We start from the raw sequence: 16520 nt of genomic DNA, 5'->3' as shown, positions 1-16520 counted from the left end.
GACTACCCACCTGCCAGGCACAAAACACCACCTGTTTCTTTCCTAACCTGTCAACGGGGCTGCTGTCAACCTTTTGGATGTCTGCCAATCCACGAAAGGGGAAATGACATTTCAGACTAGTTCGAATTTACATGCTGAAGGAACATGAATTTGGCCTTCGATTTGAAATTCCACACTTCTAATTCTTCCCTATCCCAGCTTACTATTAACTCTAAAGGCATTGAATGGAAGCCTGACGTTGCCTGGCACTTGTCTTCCTGCCTGCAGTCAGGGAGCGTGCCTGATGATTCTGCACTGAGATGCTGAGTTTATCATGACTGAGGAATCTGCATGATTTTAAGGAAAAATTCATTTGTACCCCCTATAGCAGGTGTTCTTTGTCTGTGTGACAATGTTAATTAAATACAGTTTTGGCCTCTTTGGTGATAACAGTTGTTTCTATTTCTCTTACATCAATTACTAATATGACTTTTATTACTGAGATTCCTAATCTTCAGAATGCCTTTACTTAATTAATAGAAATTACCAAGCATCATTTTCCCCCTGAAGGCTCATTTTTTTCATCTTTAGCAAACCTACCTTTCTTTTATTTTGGTCATGAACTCTTAATAATTCGTTTGGCCACTTATTTCCTGTTGCCTAGCAACGTTTATCTAATGTCCATCTTGTTTATTTCTACCTGTTATATATCAACATATTTTTTCTTTTACTTTTGATGTTATAATTATATCATTTCTCCCTCCCTTCAAGAATTCCCATAAAGCCCTCCTTGCCCTCTTTCAAATCAATGACATCTCGGTTTTCATATTGTCGTCACACGTGTTTCTAAATATTGGCCCCAATGCGCAGCGTTTACATTCACTCTCCTCCTCCACTCCAGTCCCCTCTAGTTTCAGAGCCTTGGTTCAAAACGTCTGTGCCTCTTCGTTGCTTACCTGCATTTTCTAGTAAAATTACAAGTGGCTCCTGCATACCTGATGCCTCTGGTTATTTTGTGGCTTTAGCTGCTCCCTACAGAACAGATGTTCAAGCTATATTTAAGTGCGTATAAGCCCTTGGCTTGTATTTCCATCCATTTGATGTATCATAGAAGCTGCTTTGCTGTTGGCAGATCTAACATGAACCTGGTATTCCTTCTTCCTTCCTCTAATCCCACTCCTGTCCTTTCCCCTCCTCTACATTTTCTCCATCTCTCTCCCCTCCTCCCTCTCCCTCCACTTTTCTCTCTCCCTTCCTTCCCTCCCTCTCTCTCCCTTCCTTGGTCCCCAGACAATTTACTTTTTTATGTTTCAGATGAAATATTTCCTAGCTTCCAGAAATGACTAGCATCATGACTTCTTCCAACTGTAAGGTGAGTTCTTTCCGTGTGTACCCTTAAGGGTTTTGTTTTTAAAGAATGCCATCTTCTGACTTACACAAAGATAGTAGGCTGGTATTTTTTCTCATACAGATTTGCATAATATATACATTGACCATGTTTATCTGTTCCACATGATAACTGCATCCTTGCATAATCCATTTCGTCTTTATTTGTGGTGTCTGAGAAGATGAACCTATTGGCTTAGACTTGTCACCAGAAGTCTCAGAGAAGAGAACTATATTAAGTTTGAGGCCAGCCTATGCTCTCAGACAGTCTTGAGCTGTCTCACCTATGTGAGTATGAGACAATGAAAAAGTTAAATTAAAAATTATCTGTCATGTTTGAATGGAAGGAATCTTCTCACTCAGTTCCACCCCTTTCCCCAAATCACTTTTCTTTAGTTTACCCCTTTATTCCTTGCCATTTGGCCCTCACACTTGAGATAAATTTTAATTCTCTCCAACTTGCTTCCTTGTTTATCCTAAATTGCTATTTGTTATTTCTGCCATTCATATATTTTTTCTGTAAGTTTTTAAATTCATATGTTACATCTCTGTATCTCATTTTTTTACTTAAAGTGTCTGCTAATGTTTCATAACTGTAATTTTTTTAGAACATGCTTGCTATTGCTGAAATTTTAATTTATTCACAGGAATAACCAGACAAAATTATGCGTGGGCATTGGGGTTTTATTTCCCCTTGTTCTGGATTGGTTTTTAGTGGTGGTATAGCAGCAGGAGATCTATGCAGTGGCACATGAGCTTCTGGTGTGCCCCATGTTTCTCAGACCAAGGGCTCCCTCTTATGTTCTTATGAGAAAGGAATCTTTTACAAGTGGGCCCTTTCCTTTGTCTGACTTCTAATTGTTAACTGCTACCTTACATTAATACAGCCTTGTCTTCACATACCTCACTATTTCCTTTGATACCCAGGCTGCACAGGGATTCCTCTGCCTATTAAAATAGCCCCCTCTATTTTAGATAAGTTCAGGGTTTTCCCTGGTTGCTCAGTTATCTTTCTAGGCATGCTCTACGCTTCATGCTTTCAACTTCACAGACGTTTCCACCTGCTGTTCTCTGATACGCTCCAGTATTTTTCTTCCAAGAGGGACCTGTTTCCTTCTGGCCCTTAGTTCTGCCTGATGGAGAGACATGTTCTGGCACTGGTGGGATCTTCCCATAGGTCTCTCTTTTGATATTCTTGCCCACATCTCTCCTCTACCATGAGAAATCTCCATCCTGTTTCCTGGAAGGATCCTTCCCGGTTTATAGAATCTTCACTGCTTTTATCCATGTATAGATTATTTGTCCTCCTTTGTGGCTCATAGAAATACCTGTATCTTCTAGTTTAAGTATCTACCAATGTCTCATCTTCGTTAAAACGAAACCCCCATGGTGCCTTGAGCCTCTGTCCTGCTGTCCTGTGAGCACAGGTGCACATTCAGGATCAAGCTGATCTTGTTATTAAAGTACTCTGTACTTTTAGAAAAAAAAGTATTTCTGGTATAAGGAAATATTTAGTCAGCTAATTGAATATTGAAACAGAGATACAATATCCGAGATATAAGAAAAGTTATCCATAGATTCATTAATGAATGCATCTACATGTATTCTTTCCAAAGGTAAATTTAGTGGGACCTGTTTTTAACAAATGATTCTGTTGGGGCCTCTCACTTGAGAGCTTCTATTGGTAATACTGGAATCTTCAATGCAGTAAATTGTCTCTACTTGGCTGTGTCCTTTAGTAAAGTGGTGTGCACCTCATCCTCTTTCAATATTTATCCAATAGGCTCTTTTCAACCTTTGCTGAACTAGGTTCTATGTTTAGAGACTACTTTCAATTAGCTTTTCCAAACAGCTATAATATATATGTCCTTGAGTTCACTGAAATTGAAGGTAGCCCTAGAACTCCACTGGCATTTTCATATGTTCTGAGACATTAATCAAGGTATACAGATCAGCTTTGTCATACACTGGTAATACAGTCTTCTCAAAATGGAATAAATCTGTTCTTCTTTAAATCCAACTAATTGTAGCCCTTATATAAAAGTGAGTCCTCCTCAGCAGATACCCAAGGGGCTATATACTCTACTACAGAGACATCTGGATGTCCATGTAACATGGCTGTTTTGATGATAGCGAGGGGAAGGAGTCAACCTAGGTGTCTGTCAACAGAAGAGTTGATAATAAAACGATGGTAAATAGTAAAACAGAATTTACTTCAGCTATAAAGATAAGTGAGATTATGGAATATGCCAGAATATGGCGGGGTGGGGGTGGGGAGAATGGTAGTCTGCATTTTGTTCCAGAACTAGCAGAAAACATTACAAGCCACCAAGGAAAGGGGAATTCTGTATACATAAGAACAAATCAACACTCCAGTTGTTGCATGGAACATAACATATAATTTTTAAAAGTTCCTTATTTAGGTAAAATTTAAGCTTAACTGGTATCCTGGTGTGTGTGGTGTGTGTGTGTGTGTGTGTGTGTCTGATATTGGTATGGCTAATTTTACTTAAACACGAAATTTTGAGTCTCCACTGAGCTCATAATGAACTGAATTCAAAGGGAGGTTTTAGCTTTATGCCTCACCTGAGAGCTCTGAGGCCAGGGAAAATGTGGGAATGTGTGATGGTCCTGACGCTGAGTCTGGTGACCATTCCCTAAAGTCTGCTGCTAGACCTGACCAGCATAGGGTAGGGAGAACATATGCAACATTCAGGGCAACACAGCACTGTGGTGCCATTGGAGAGGACATTTAAAAAAATAGAAAACAAAAAATCTCGACATTGCTAGATACCTTTATATCTCTGATTGCATTCCAATGGCTGGATAAGTATCAGGAGAACCAGTGGGTTTCTGATGAGAGACTTTTTCCTGTACCGCCACTGGCTCTGAAAGCATCATCCACTCACTGCAGTTAACTGCAGGCAGGGTCATCTCATCAGTTGGGGCTCTGGTTCCTCTCTAAATGAAAAATGCATGTGTTCCCTGATCTTTTATTAAAGGACAAAACATCATGCTGTTCTCTGCTTCCAAAATATCTTTCATAAATTTATTTGTACTTTTTCCTTTGAGGTTCCATCTTTCCAGAAGTAAGTCATAACAATTTCCTATGCTCCTTAGAATCCTCAAGTTCTTGTTTCTCTTTATGCCCAATCACTTACTATCAACTTCTTTAATAGTATTATATCTGCAGTTATGAGTTTATAACCTATGGTTCTTAAGGAACCAACTGTGAAGATTTAAAACGTCTTTATTCCTGGGCCCTTCTTCTAAGGGTACAGACTTTATTTGTCTGTTAACACCCACAGTAGGTCCACTGAAGTCATTTCTGACTTCTACAAACCATGACCCACCACTATACTCTGGGTGTAGTACCTCCTTCATCATGAGGAATAGGTGCAGCAGAAGTTCCTGTTTCATTTGATGAAGAAGTAGAATTTTTTAATGTCCTAGTCACAAGGCAATTCATGCCATTTAAAAATTCTTCTAACGCAGATAATACAATGTTTTCTATTCATCAGACATGGTTTAGTGACTTGCTCCTGGAACGTGAGATGACAGATGCAACCCAGAACTGAACTTAAGTCATCTCATCCCCAGATTCTATATTGTATCTTGTGCTTCTCAAATGAGCTGTGGAATGGCACCAGTATGGAAAATTCCCATTCTGTACAGACTTTGAATAAAATTCCACAAAATGAATCTGTACATAAATATCATAAAACTAAGATCACAGTAAAATGTCAAAACTCTGTCATTGAATAAGACATCTGATTATTGCCTAAGGTTGTTATGTTTGCAAACGGTTGTTCTTAAACAGAAGCTAAATGCTTCTTATGACATCTTAGACAATCAAAAAGAGTTCTGAAAGCTCAGCTTTAAATAGCCTTGTTGAGACATATTCTGCAGTCAGAAGACACAGCTGGCTGACTGGTCCCTGCCATCCTGGTATTGATGGTTTACAGTTTAAGAAAAAGAACTTCAACTATTGTCATACTACAATTCAGTGAGTTTAGTTATCCAACTAAAGTGACTCAGCATCTTAATTTTGCTGCACTCTAGATATTATTTGTTTCTACCTAGTAATTTTAATGCAAACATAACTTATTCCAAGAAAATAAATAAAAATAATAAAAAAATAAAAATTAAAAAAAAGCTGCAACTGCTAACTCAAGAAACTTGCTAAGACTGACAAGAAACTTGCTAAGACTGACAAGAAACTTGCTAAAGAACTGGCAGCTTTCTTGAGAAAATTCTCAAGTCCAATTCTCAATGATATAAAAGGGTCCATGGAGGCAAAGAGAGGAATCATGGAAGAGATGGAAAAAAGGATCAAAAGAAGAGAGGGGTAAAAACATTTCTGAACAAAAATAAAATAAGTATAGAAAAATAAAATCAGGTCATGGAGTACTTGACACTACTAGAAAGAACAGTCCATGGTTTACACTGAAGAAATGGTCTCATGCTAGACAGTGGAATTTCTATTCATATTAGACAATCAAACTCTGAAGACTTAGAGGGAGTACAGAAGTGTGCTGACTCTGGAGCTTCCTGTTTGGTGTGATGTGAACAGAAGTGTGGTCAAGTTGGAAGACTACAAGAAGCGAACCCTAAACTGATCAGGTAATTACCAAAATGTCTCACTAACCCACAAGGCTCAGATATAGTTTCCCTCTGTGGTTCGATATTCAGACAAATTTTCCTAAGAAGTTCCAGGAAATACTGATGCTTTAGGTCCGGAAAAGATATGTTTTGTATGTTCTCTCAATCCTATGGAAAAATTCATGTGCTGCCTTCATCCTCAACTACTAAAGAAGGCCCTGTACTACCTAATGCTCTAACACTACTAGAACCCCAGAGACTGGTCTCCCAGTTGAATGTCCCTTGCTGGTTCCAGAGCTGGTTCCTACAGGTCCCCTGTTGGACTTGGCAGTGCTGTTGAACCTAACAAGAGCACTGGATTCTAATATGTTGCTGCTTTTAAGGGGATTCTGGGAAATGCAATTAAACCTTCAATGATCAACCTCTCCATGTTCACAACAGCATTCATGTTTTTCTGGCTGGGCACATTTAACACAGAGAGAGAATGTTTGGAATTACCTGAGCTTGCTGGGCTGGTAGTTCCAGGACCTTGTTCCCTGGCTGTGCTGGCCTCTTTTTGACTAGGCATTGGCATAGTAGGACCTCCTTCACCTACTAATGAAAAATAAAGAAGGTGGGGAGGATTAAAAATGGCCTAGATACAAAAAAGTATTCGTACCACTTAGATCTAATCTAACTGCACTTATTGTTCTTGGATGTGTCATAGGGACATGCTCCACGTCACCGAATGTGTTAAGAGCACATCACCAAGTAAAACTCAAGTAGATAGCACCCTGCTGCAATTTTAAACCCATGTGCCATTGACTAGTATAATATTGTAAAGCTGTCATAGACTGAGTTGAAATTGTGGTCAAAATAAATAGAAAAGAAGAAAATTAAAAGAAACCTTATATCAAACAAAACTTTTTTTTTTCCCCTGAGAGTGTGAGCTCTGTTTTAGGTCTTAGGACATCGCTCCTGTAAGAAGCACTGTGGGTCCACTCTCCGGTGAGAACAAACTAGTGCATCTCTCCTCATCAGCACTGACAGCAGCCTACTGAACAAAAGGCGCGAGGGACTGACTTTTGCTTAAGGCCCCAATAACTCTTTCAGAATTTAGGAAATGTGGGTTCATGGATATCACTTTAAAAGTATAATCAGTTACAGAACACTGGATTCCTCACTCACATGAACTATATTACTGAATGTGATAATTTCAATGAGAATAATCCCCACAGGCTCATCTATTTGAATGCTTGTTGCCCAATTAGTAGAATTGTTTTTGAAATGATTAGCAAGTGTGGCCTTTTTGAAGGAGGCATGGTCTTGTGGGAGGAGGTGTGACCTTTTTGGAGGAAGTGTGGTCTTGCTGAAGGAGGTGTGGTCTTGTTGGAGGAGGTGTGGTCTAGAATCAACAAATCCAGGAGCTGGTTCTTTGAGAAAATCAACAAGATAGATAAACCCTTAGCCAGACTGAACAAAGGGCACAGAGAAGGTATCCAAATTAACAAAATTAGAAATGAAAAGGGGGATATAACAACAGAAACTGAGGAAATTCAAAAAATCATCAGATCCTACTACAAAAGCCTATACTGAACACAACTGGAGAATCTGGAGGAAATGGACAATTTCCTAGACAGATACCAAATACCAAAATTAAATCAGAATCAAATAGATCATCTAAATAGTCCCATAAACCCTAAAGAAATAGAAGGGGTCATAGAAAGTCTTCCAATCAAAAAAAGCACAGGATCAGATGGTTTCAGTGCAGAATTCTATCAGACCTTCAAAGAAGACCTAACACCAATACTCTTCAAACTATTCCACAAAATAGAAACAGAAGGAACACTACCCAACTCCTTCTATGAAGCCACAATTACGCTGATACAAAAACCACACAAAGATCCAACAAAGAAAGAGAACTTCAGTCCAATTTCCCTTATGAACATCAATGCAAAAATACTCAATAAAATTCTTGCCAACCAAATCCAAGAACACATCAAAACGATCATCCACCATGATCAAGTAGGCTTTATCCCAGGGATGCAGGGATGGTTCAATATATGGAAATCCATCAATGCAATCCACTACATAAACAAACTCAAAGAAGAAAAAACCACATGGTCATTTCATTGGATGCTGAAAAGGCATTTGACAAAATTCAGCATCATTTCATGCTTAAAGTCTTGGAAAGAACAGGAATTCAAGGCCCATATCTAAACATAGTAAAAGCAATATACAGCAAACCAGTAGCCAGTATCAAACTAAATGGAGAGAAACTTAAAGCAATCCCACTAAAATCAGGAACTAGACAAGGCTGCCCCCTCTCTCCTTATCTTTTCAATATTGTACTTGAGGTACTAGCTAGAGCAATTAGACAACATAAGGAGGTCAAAGGGATACAAATTGGAAAGGAAGAAGTCAAACTATCATTATTTGCAGATGATATGATAGTCTGCCCAAGTGACCCAAAAATTCTACCAGAGAAGTCCTACAGTTGAAAAACAGTTTCAGCAAAGTGGCTAGTTACAAAATCAACTCAAGCAAATCAGTAGCCTTCCTATACTCAAAGAATAAGCAGGGTGAGAAAGGAATTAGGGAAATGACACCCTTCACAATAGCCACAAACAATATAAAGTACCTTGGTGTGACTCTGACCAAACAAGTGAAAGATCTGTATGACAAGAACTTCAAGTCTCTAAAGAAGGAAATGGAAGAAGACCTCAGAAAATGGAAAAATCTCCCATGCTCATGGATTGGCAGGATTAATATAGTTAAAATGGCCATTTTGCCAAAAGCAATATACAGATTCAACACAATTCCCATCAAAATCCCAACTCAGTTCTTCATAGAGTTAGAAGGAGCAATTCTCAAATTCATCTGGAATAACAAAAAACCCAGGATAGCTAAAACTACTCTCAACAACAAAAGAAATTCTGGGGGAATCAGTATCCCTGACCTCAAGCAATACTACATAGCAATACTGTTAAAAACTGCATAGTATTGGTACAGTGACAGGTAGGCGGATCAATGGAATAGGCTTGAAGATCCAGAAATGAACCCACACACCTATGCCACTTGATCCTCAACAAAGGGGCTGAAAACATCCAATGGAAATAAAGATAGCCTTTTCAACAAATGGTGCTGTTTCAACTGGAGGTCAGCATGCAGAAGAATGCGAATTGATCCATCCTTATTTCCTTGTACTAAGCTCAACTCCAAATGGATCAAAGAACTCCACCTAAAACCAGACACTCTGAAGCTAATAGAAAAGAAACTGGGGAAGATCCTTGAGGACATCGGTATGGGGGAAAGTTCCTGAACAGAACACCAATAGCTTATGCTCTAAGATCAAGAATTGACAAATGGGACCTCATAAAATTACAAAGTTTCTGTAAGGCAAAGGACACCATCAAAAGGACAAATTGGCAACCAACAAATTGGGAAAAGATCTTCACCGACCCTACATCCAACAGAGGGCTAATATCCAATATATACAAAGAACTCAAGAAGTTAGACCCCAGAAAACCAAATAACTCTATTAAAAATGGGTTACAGAGCTAAACAAAGAATTTTCACCCGAAGAACTTCGGATGGCTGAGTATCATCTTAAAAAATGCTCAACATCATTAGTCGTTAGGGAAATGCAAATCAAAACAACCCTGAGATTTCACCTGACACCAGTCAGAATAGCTAAGATTAAAAACTCAGGAGACAGTATGTGCTGGTAAGGATGTGGAGAAAGAGAAACACTCCTCCACTGCTGGTGGGTTGCAAATTGGTACAAGCACTCTGGAAATCAGTCTGGCGGTTCCTCAGAAAGCTGGGCACATCACTTCCAGAGGATCCTGCTATACCACTCCTGGGCACATACCCAGAGGATTCCCCAGCATGTAATAAGGATACGTGCTCCACTATGTTCATAGCAGCCCTATTTATAATAGCCAGAAGCTGGAAAGAACCCAGGTATCCCTCAAGGGAGGAATGGATACAAAAATAATGTGATATATATATATATATATATATATATATATATATACACACACACACACACACACAATGGAGTACTATTTAGCCATTAGAAACAATGAATTCATGAAATTCTTAGACAAATGGATGGAGCTGGAGAACATGATATTAAGTGAGGTAACCCAATCTCAAAAGATCAATCATGGCATGCACTCACTAATAAGTGGATATTAGCCTAGAAAATTGGAATACCCAAAACATAATCCACACATCAAATGATGTCCAAGAAGAACAGAGGAGTGGACCCTGGTTATGGAAAGACTCAGTGTAGCAGTATAGGGCAATACCAGAACAGGGAAGTGGGAAGGGGTGGATGGGGGTATAGGGGGAGGGAAGAGGGCTTATGGGACTTTTGGGGAGTGGGAAGCCAGAAAAGGGGAAATCATTTGAAATGTAAATAAAAATATATCGAATAAAAAAAAACAACTGGACAAAGGCAAAAAAAAAAAAAAAAAAAGAAAAGAAAACACTGACAGTATAACATCTTCTCTATGTACATGGAATACTCTTCTATTTATTTGTTTGCATTTTATTTCTTTCCTCTACTTTGCAATTTTTCTCATGTAGTTCTGTTGAGGTCATGTTGATATATATATATTTGTTTTATAGTTGAGTATCTCACTCTTTGCGAGCTAATGTAAACGACTGTGCTCTTCTCTTTAAGCTCTTACTTGCTCACTGCTGTGATGTAAAACTATAGCTTTTGAATATTGTTCTTGTACAGTGCAGTCTGGAATAATTGCTTATGACTTTTAGGAAAATTTAATAATTAATCTTTCAGATTATTTTTGCATGTATACATGGTGTGTGTGCATGAGTGTGTGCATGCTCTGTGCATGTGGGCCCATATGCATGTGGAAGCCAAACCTGTAATGGCAAATGGATGGAGCTGGAGAACATCATACTAGTGAGGTAACCCAGTCTCAAAAGATCAGTCATGATATGCACTCACTGATAAGTGGATATTAACCTAGAAAACTGGAATACCCAAAACATAATCCACACATCAAATGAGGTACAAGAAGAATGGAGGAGTGGCCCCTTGTTCTGGAAAGACTCAGTGTAGCAGTATAAGGCAAAACCAGAACAGGGAAGTGGGAAGGGGTGGGTGGGAGAACAGGGGGAGGGAAGGGGGCTTATAGGACTTTCGGGGAGTAGGGGGGCCAGAAAAGGGGAAATAATTTGAAATGTAAATAAAAAAATATATTGAATAAAAAAAAAAGAGGCATGGTCTTGTGGGAGGAGGTGTGGCCTTGAGAGGAGATGTGGCTTTCTTTAATGAGCTGTGTGTCCTTATAGAAAGAAGTATGTCAAGAGTATTGGGCTTCTAGGATTCAAGAGCCCAAGCCAGAGCCAATCTAACTCCTTCTCTGCTGCACGCCTACAGAGCAGGATGTAAGGTTTCTGCTACTACTCCAGCACTATGACATGCCTACTGCCATGTTCCCTGCCATGGTGATTACAGACAAACCCTCTGAAACTTAAAGGGAGGTCTAAACCTTTGGCCTGGTTATAGTGTTTCATCACAGCAAGAGTAAACCTAATTAAGATACTCTATAAATTCTATTTTTTAACCATTAATCTTATTAAGAAATATTGTCCTGCAAAGTCTCTAAGTCACAGTTTTAAGTCAAATTTTTCAAGAACAAGCTCATTATCTTTATCCTTTCTTGGTTCCAGCTTTTACCTTCAGATGGGGGAGTTCTAACGCTACTCTTGCCTCTTGTATATTTAATAATATCTGAAGTCACAAAAATGTTATCCCCTAGCCATTAATGTTTACAAACTTAACAAGGAACATGTGTGACGTTAACAGAGGAACTTTGAAGTGTTAGGTAACTATGCTATTATTTTATTGACTTTTTAAATACTCTTCCTATTGATTGATTATGTGGGATTACCTCCTCTCAACACGCTGTCATTGGCATTTCCTTTGCCTTTGTCTGCTGCTGTGGTTACATTTGAAGACTTCAGAGTTGTCCCTAATTAGATATAGAAAAAAAAAACCAATTAGCTTCCAAAACACCTTCATCAGTATCAGCAACACTCAAGGAAGGAGGAGCATGAAATAGTATGATATATTAAAACAACTATTAAAGATGTTACAATTCAATTAATATAAGGAATAATGAAACCTGGTACTGAATTTTAGGGGGAAAAGTGTCTCTTAAGAATTTCTTCTAAAGGACATGGGGCAGGATTCTCATTCACAGCTGAGCATACCTTCCGTGACCCAGGGCTTGTGCAGCTGGGGTACAGAGATGCTGTGGTTCCTGCATTTCCAGCTTAAGGGATGATACGAGCTGAGGTCCAGTAGAACCTCAAAATCCATCAAAGGGACTACTTGTCTAAGGTATGGGTGGACCTGGCTACCAATGGAGAACTATTTATTATTATTATTATTATTATTATTATTATTATCCTTCCCAAAGAACATACAATGGAGTGGCAGAGCAGTTAGCTCCCTCATTGGTGGAGATCAGCTGCTTAAAGATGAACTGCTTGTTAATAAACTCTCTAGGGGAGTCTGTTCACTGACACCCTATTCTAAGTACATGAGCTCATTTGCATTTGTCAGAAATTTCCAAATGATGCTCGGGATGCTCCAGGAACCACACCTTAGGCGCTTTCATGTTCCTAGATGGTGAGCTAGGCAAGCTGGAGAGACTGGGTGGACAACAAAGTCATTGGTCTTCAAAGGCAAGACCAATAGGGTACAAAAGAAAGGATGCCCTGAAGTCCTTAAAATGACTCATGGAATGAGGCCCTGAGTGAACTTCAACCTCTGCTGATGATAACAAAGTATCTATGCTTACAGCATAGCAAACTCTTATTCGCAAAGATCCTGAACATATTTCAGATTTAGTCATCGACGTAAAGGGCAAAAGTGTTCTCTTTGGATTTTATTGAATGTGAGATATTTTAGAGACTACTAAAGCCAGCTCTTATACAAGGTGTGGGATTAAATATTCTAGTATGTCATTGTCACCTTGCATCCCCCCACTACTTTCACATCTCATTGGGCCAATGGCATAAAAAAATACCGTGGAATATAAAACTCTTAGGAGTCATTGTATAGTTCTGCATATTAGAAACTGGAATAGAAAAGGACCACATAAAACAGGAATATGGCTTGGGTACTCTTAGTGTTTTATGTTTGGGAGGCTGACTACTCAGGGTGGCAAGGTGAGGACCGATAGAGTGGAGGAGGATAAGAATGAGGAGATATTATAGGAGAAAGAACAGGGTGGTTCTCAGAAAGTGTCCTAGGTGAAAGACAGCCTGGTCCAATGCATGGCCCACACCTGGAGTAGAAACAATCATTTTCAGCTGTGTGATCTTCCATTTAATCACTAATACACACATTCCAAAGGCATAGGCTGTCACTAAAACATGGCTTGTAGGCAATTTCAGAAAATAAAACCAGTACCTTATCATCAAGTCTAAGAATCCTGAATTCTTCCCAAAGCTACCACAGGCTAATCCAAGGGAAGAGGCAACAATTGTACTGAATACTAAACAGAATAATGCAGATGATAAGAAATGGAGGGCTCCTTGGGCAAGCATATTGGAAGACAGAGTTTTAGATATTATGGCCCTACACTTTAAGGACCTTGTGTCCATCACACTATAAATTTTACCTTCTATCGGTATACACCAAGAACTTGCAGCTAAAAATTATGAAGGTTTTTTTAAATGCAATTAATAAGGTTAAATTTTGCTTTGGATAACCCATTCCCAAGGGGGGAAAACTATAAAAGGCTAAGAAGCTACACAAGAAAAGTGAGAAAAAGAAGAAAAAAGACTTAATCTAAGAATGACAGAAGCAAATATTATTACCTATAGAGCAGGACTTAAAATATTTCTTTTAGAAAAAAACGAAAAACAAACATGAAAAGGGAAGTACCTGTTTCAGAAGATGGACTTGAAAATCCTATGATCGCTGAGGCTGTAGTACCCACATATACGGAAGTGGACACGAAAGGAGAGATTGAAATAGAAACAGTCCCCAGCCCATTGGTGACAGGCATGGAGCTAGCCGGGGCTGAGGTTGCAGCTGGGCCCGCAGTGGTGCCAGCCCTCTCCACTGTAGAGGTAGCAGGAGCTGAGCTGGCAGCAGGGCCAGCTGTTGTGGCAGGGCCTGCAGGTGCATGGGTCGAGGCAGGAGCCAAGCTTGTAGCAGAGGCCGCTGAGGTGCTGCCTGCTCTTGCAGAGGTGGAGGCTGCATGGGCTGAGCTGGCGGCAGGTGGTCCAGATGTGATGACAGGAGCAGAGGTTGAATTGGGGGCTGGCCTCGTGACACCTGTGCCAGCTGTGGGCGCCACAGGAACCGAGGAGCTCGCAGCAGGGGCTGCTGTGCTGGCAGGTGCCCCAGAGCTGGAGGCAATGGGACCTGTGCTTGCACTGGAGGCTGTGGTTGTGCTACCTGCTCCTCCAGCTGTGGAGGCGGGAGCTGTGGTTGCATTAGATGCAGATGCAGCGACTTCTCTTTCAGCTGTGGAGGCAGCAGGAGCAGAGGATCCTGCAGAAGCCACTGGGGTATTGGCAGCTCTCCCAGCTGTGGAGCTAGCCAGGGCTGGGGTTGCAGCTGGGCCCACTGTGGTGCCAGCCCTCTCCGCTGTGGATGCAGCAGGAGCTGAGCTGGCAGCAGGGCCAGCTGTGGTGGTAGGGCCGACAGGCACAGAGGTCAACGCAGGAGCTGAGCTTGCAGCAGGGCCCGCCGAGGTGCTTCCTGCTCTTGCAGAGGTGGAGGCTGCATGGGCTGAGCTAGCGGCAGGTGGTCCAGATGTGGAGATTGGAGCATAGGTTGCATTGGGGGCTGCCCTCAGGACACTTGTGCCAGCTGTGTTTGCCGGAGCAGCTGTGGAGCTCACAGCAGGGACTGCTGTGCTGGCAGCTGCCCCAGAGCTGGAGGCAGCTATACCTGTGCTTGTACTGGAGCCTGTGGTTGTGCTGCCTGCTCCTCCAGCTGTGGAGGTGGGAGTTGAGGTTGCATTAGAGGCAGCTGAGGTGCCTTCTCTTGCAGCTGTGGGTGCAGCAGGAGCAGAGGATCCCGCAGAAGCAGCATGGGTGGTAGCAGGGCTACCAGCTGTGGAGCTACCTGGGGCTGGGGTTGCAGCTGGGCCTGCTGTGGTGCCAGCTCTCTTGACTGTGGATGCAGCAGGAGCTGAGCTGCCAGCAGGCCCGGATGTGGTGGCAGGGCCAGCAAGCACAGAGGTCGAGGCAGGAGCCGAACTTGCAGTAGAGGCTGCCGAGGTGCTACCTGCTCTTGCAGAGGGGGAGGCAGTAGGAGCTGAGCTGGAAGCAGGGAGAGCTGTGGTGGCAGGGCCAGCAGGGGTAGAGGTCAAGGCAGGAGCCAAGCTTGCAGAAGGGGCCGCAGAGGTGCTGCCTGCTCTGCCAGAGGTGGAGGCTGCATGGGCTGCACTGGCAGCAGGTGGTCCAGATGTGGAGACAGGAGCAGAGGTTGCATTGGGGGCTGCCCTCGGGACACCCGTGCCAGCTGTGTTTGCTGCAGGAGCCAAGGAGCTCACAGCAGGGGCTGCTGTGCTGGCAGTTGCCCCAGAGCTGGAGGCAACTGGACCTGTGCTTGCACTGGAGCCTGTAGTTGGGCTGCTTGCTCCTCCAGCTGTGGAGGCGGGAGCTGAGGTTGCATTAGAGGCAGCTGTAGCACCTTCTGTTGCAGCTGTGGGGGCAGCAGGAGCAGAGGATCCTGCAGAAGCCACTGTGGTGTTGGCAGCTCTCCCAGCTGTGGAGCTCGCCGGGGACAGGGTTGCAGCTGGGCCCGCAGTGGTGCCAGCCCTCTCGGCTGTGGATGCAGCAGGAGCTGAGCTGGCAGCAGGGCCAACTGTGATGGCAGGGCCGGCAGGCCCAAAGGTCAATGAAGGAGCCAGGCTTGCAGCGGAGGCTTCAGAGGTGCTGCCTGCTCTTGCAGAGGTGGAGGCTGCATGGGCTGAGCTGGAGGCAGGTTGTCCAGATGTGGTGACAGGAGCGGAGGTTGCATTGGGGGCTGACCTCGGGACACCCGTGACAGATGTGGGCACCGCAGGAGCAGAGGAGCTTGCAGCAGGGGCTGCTGTGCTGGCAGGTGCCCCAGAGCTGGAGGCAATGGGACCTGTGCTTGCACTGGAGCCTGTGGTTGTGATGCCTGCTCCTCCAGCTGTCGAGGCGGGAGCTGAGGTTGCATTAGAGGCAGCTGAGGCACCTTCTCTTGCAGCTGTGGGAGCAGCAGGAGCAGAGGATCCTGCAGAAGCCGCTGGGGTGGTGGCAGCTCTCCCAGCTGTGGAGCTAGCCTGGGCTGGGGTTGCAGCTGGGCCCGCTGTGGTGCCAGCCCTCTCCGCTGTGGATGCAGCAGGAGCTGAGCTGGCAGCAGGGCCAGCTGTGGTGGCAGGGCCAGCAGGGGGAGAGGTCGAGGCAGGAGCCGAGCTTGCAGAAGGGGCCGCAGAGGTGCTGCCTGCTCTGCCAGAGGTGGAGGCTGCATGGGCTGCGCTGGCCGCAGGTGGTCCAGATGTGGAGACAGGAGCAGAGGTTGTATTGGGGGCTGCCCT

At 42.8% G+C, this 16520-nt stretch overlaps 1 protein-coding gene across 1 annotated transcript in view; it reads right to left on the bottom strand.

The window, feature by feature from the left end:
- Muc19 (mucin 19, oligomeric) overlaps nt 1-16520 on the bottom strand; it is a 101240-nt gene that overhangs the window by 23426 nt on the left and 61294 nt on the right. The window contains exons 61-64 of the mRNA XM_052160363.1: nt 16088-16456; nt 15542-16045; nt 14369-15484; nt 13883-14287 (exon numbers count right to left, since the gene is read on the bottom strand). Coding sequence (XP_052016323.1) covers nt 13883-14287; nt 14369-15484; nt 15542-16045; nt 16088-16456 — 2394 coding nt within the window. The remainder of the gene's footprint in view (nt 1-13882; nt 14288-14368; nt 15485-15541; nt 16046-16087; nt 16457-16520) is intronic.

The sequence above is a fragment of the Apodemus sylvaticus genome, chromosome 17 (genome assembly GCF_947179515.1).
Source record: "Apodemus sylvaticus chromosome 17, mApoSyl1.1, whole genome shotgun sequence".
Taxonomy (NCBI): Eukaryota; Metazoa; Chordata; class Mammalia; order Rodentia; family Muridae; genus Apodemus; species Apodemus sylvaticus.
The sequence above is the reverse complement of the archived record's forward strand: the minus strand, read 5'-3'. Positions and strand labels throughout refer to the sequence as shown.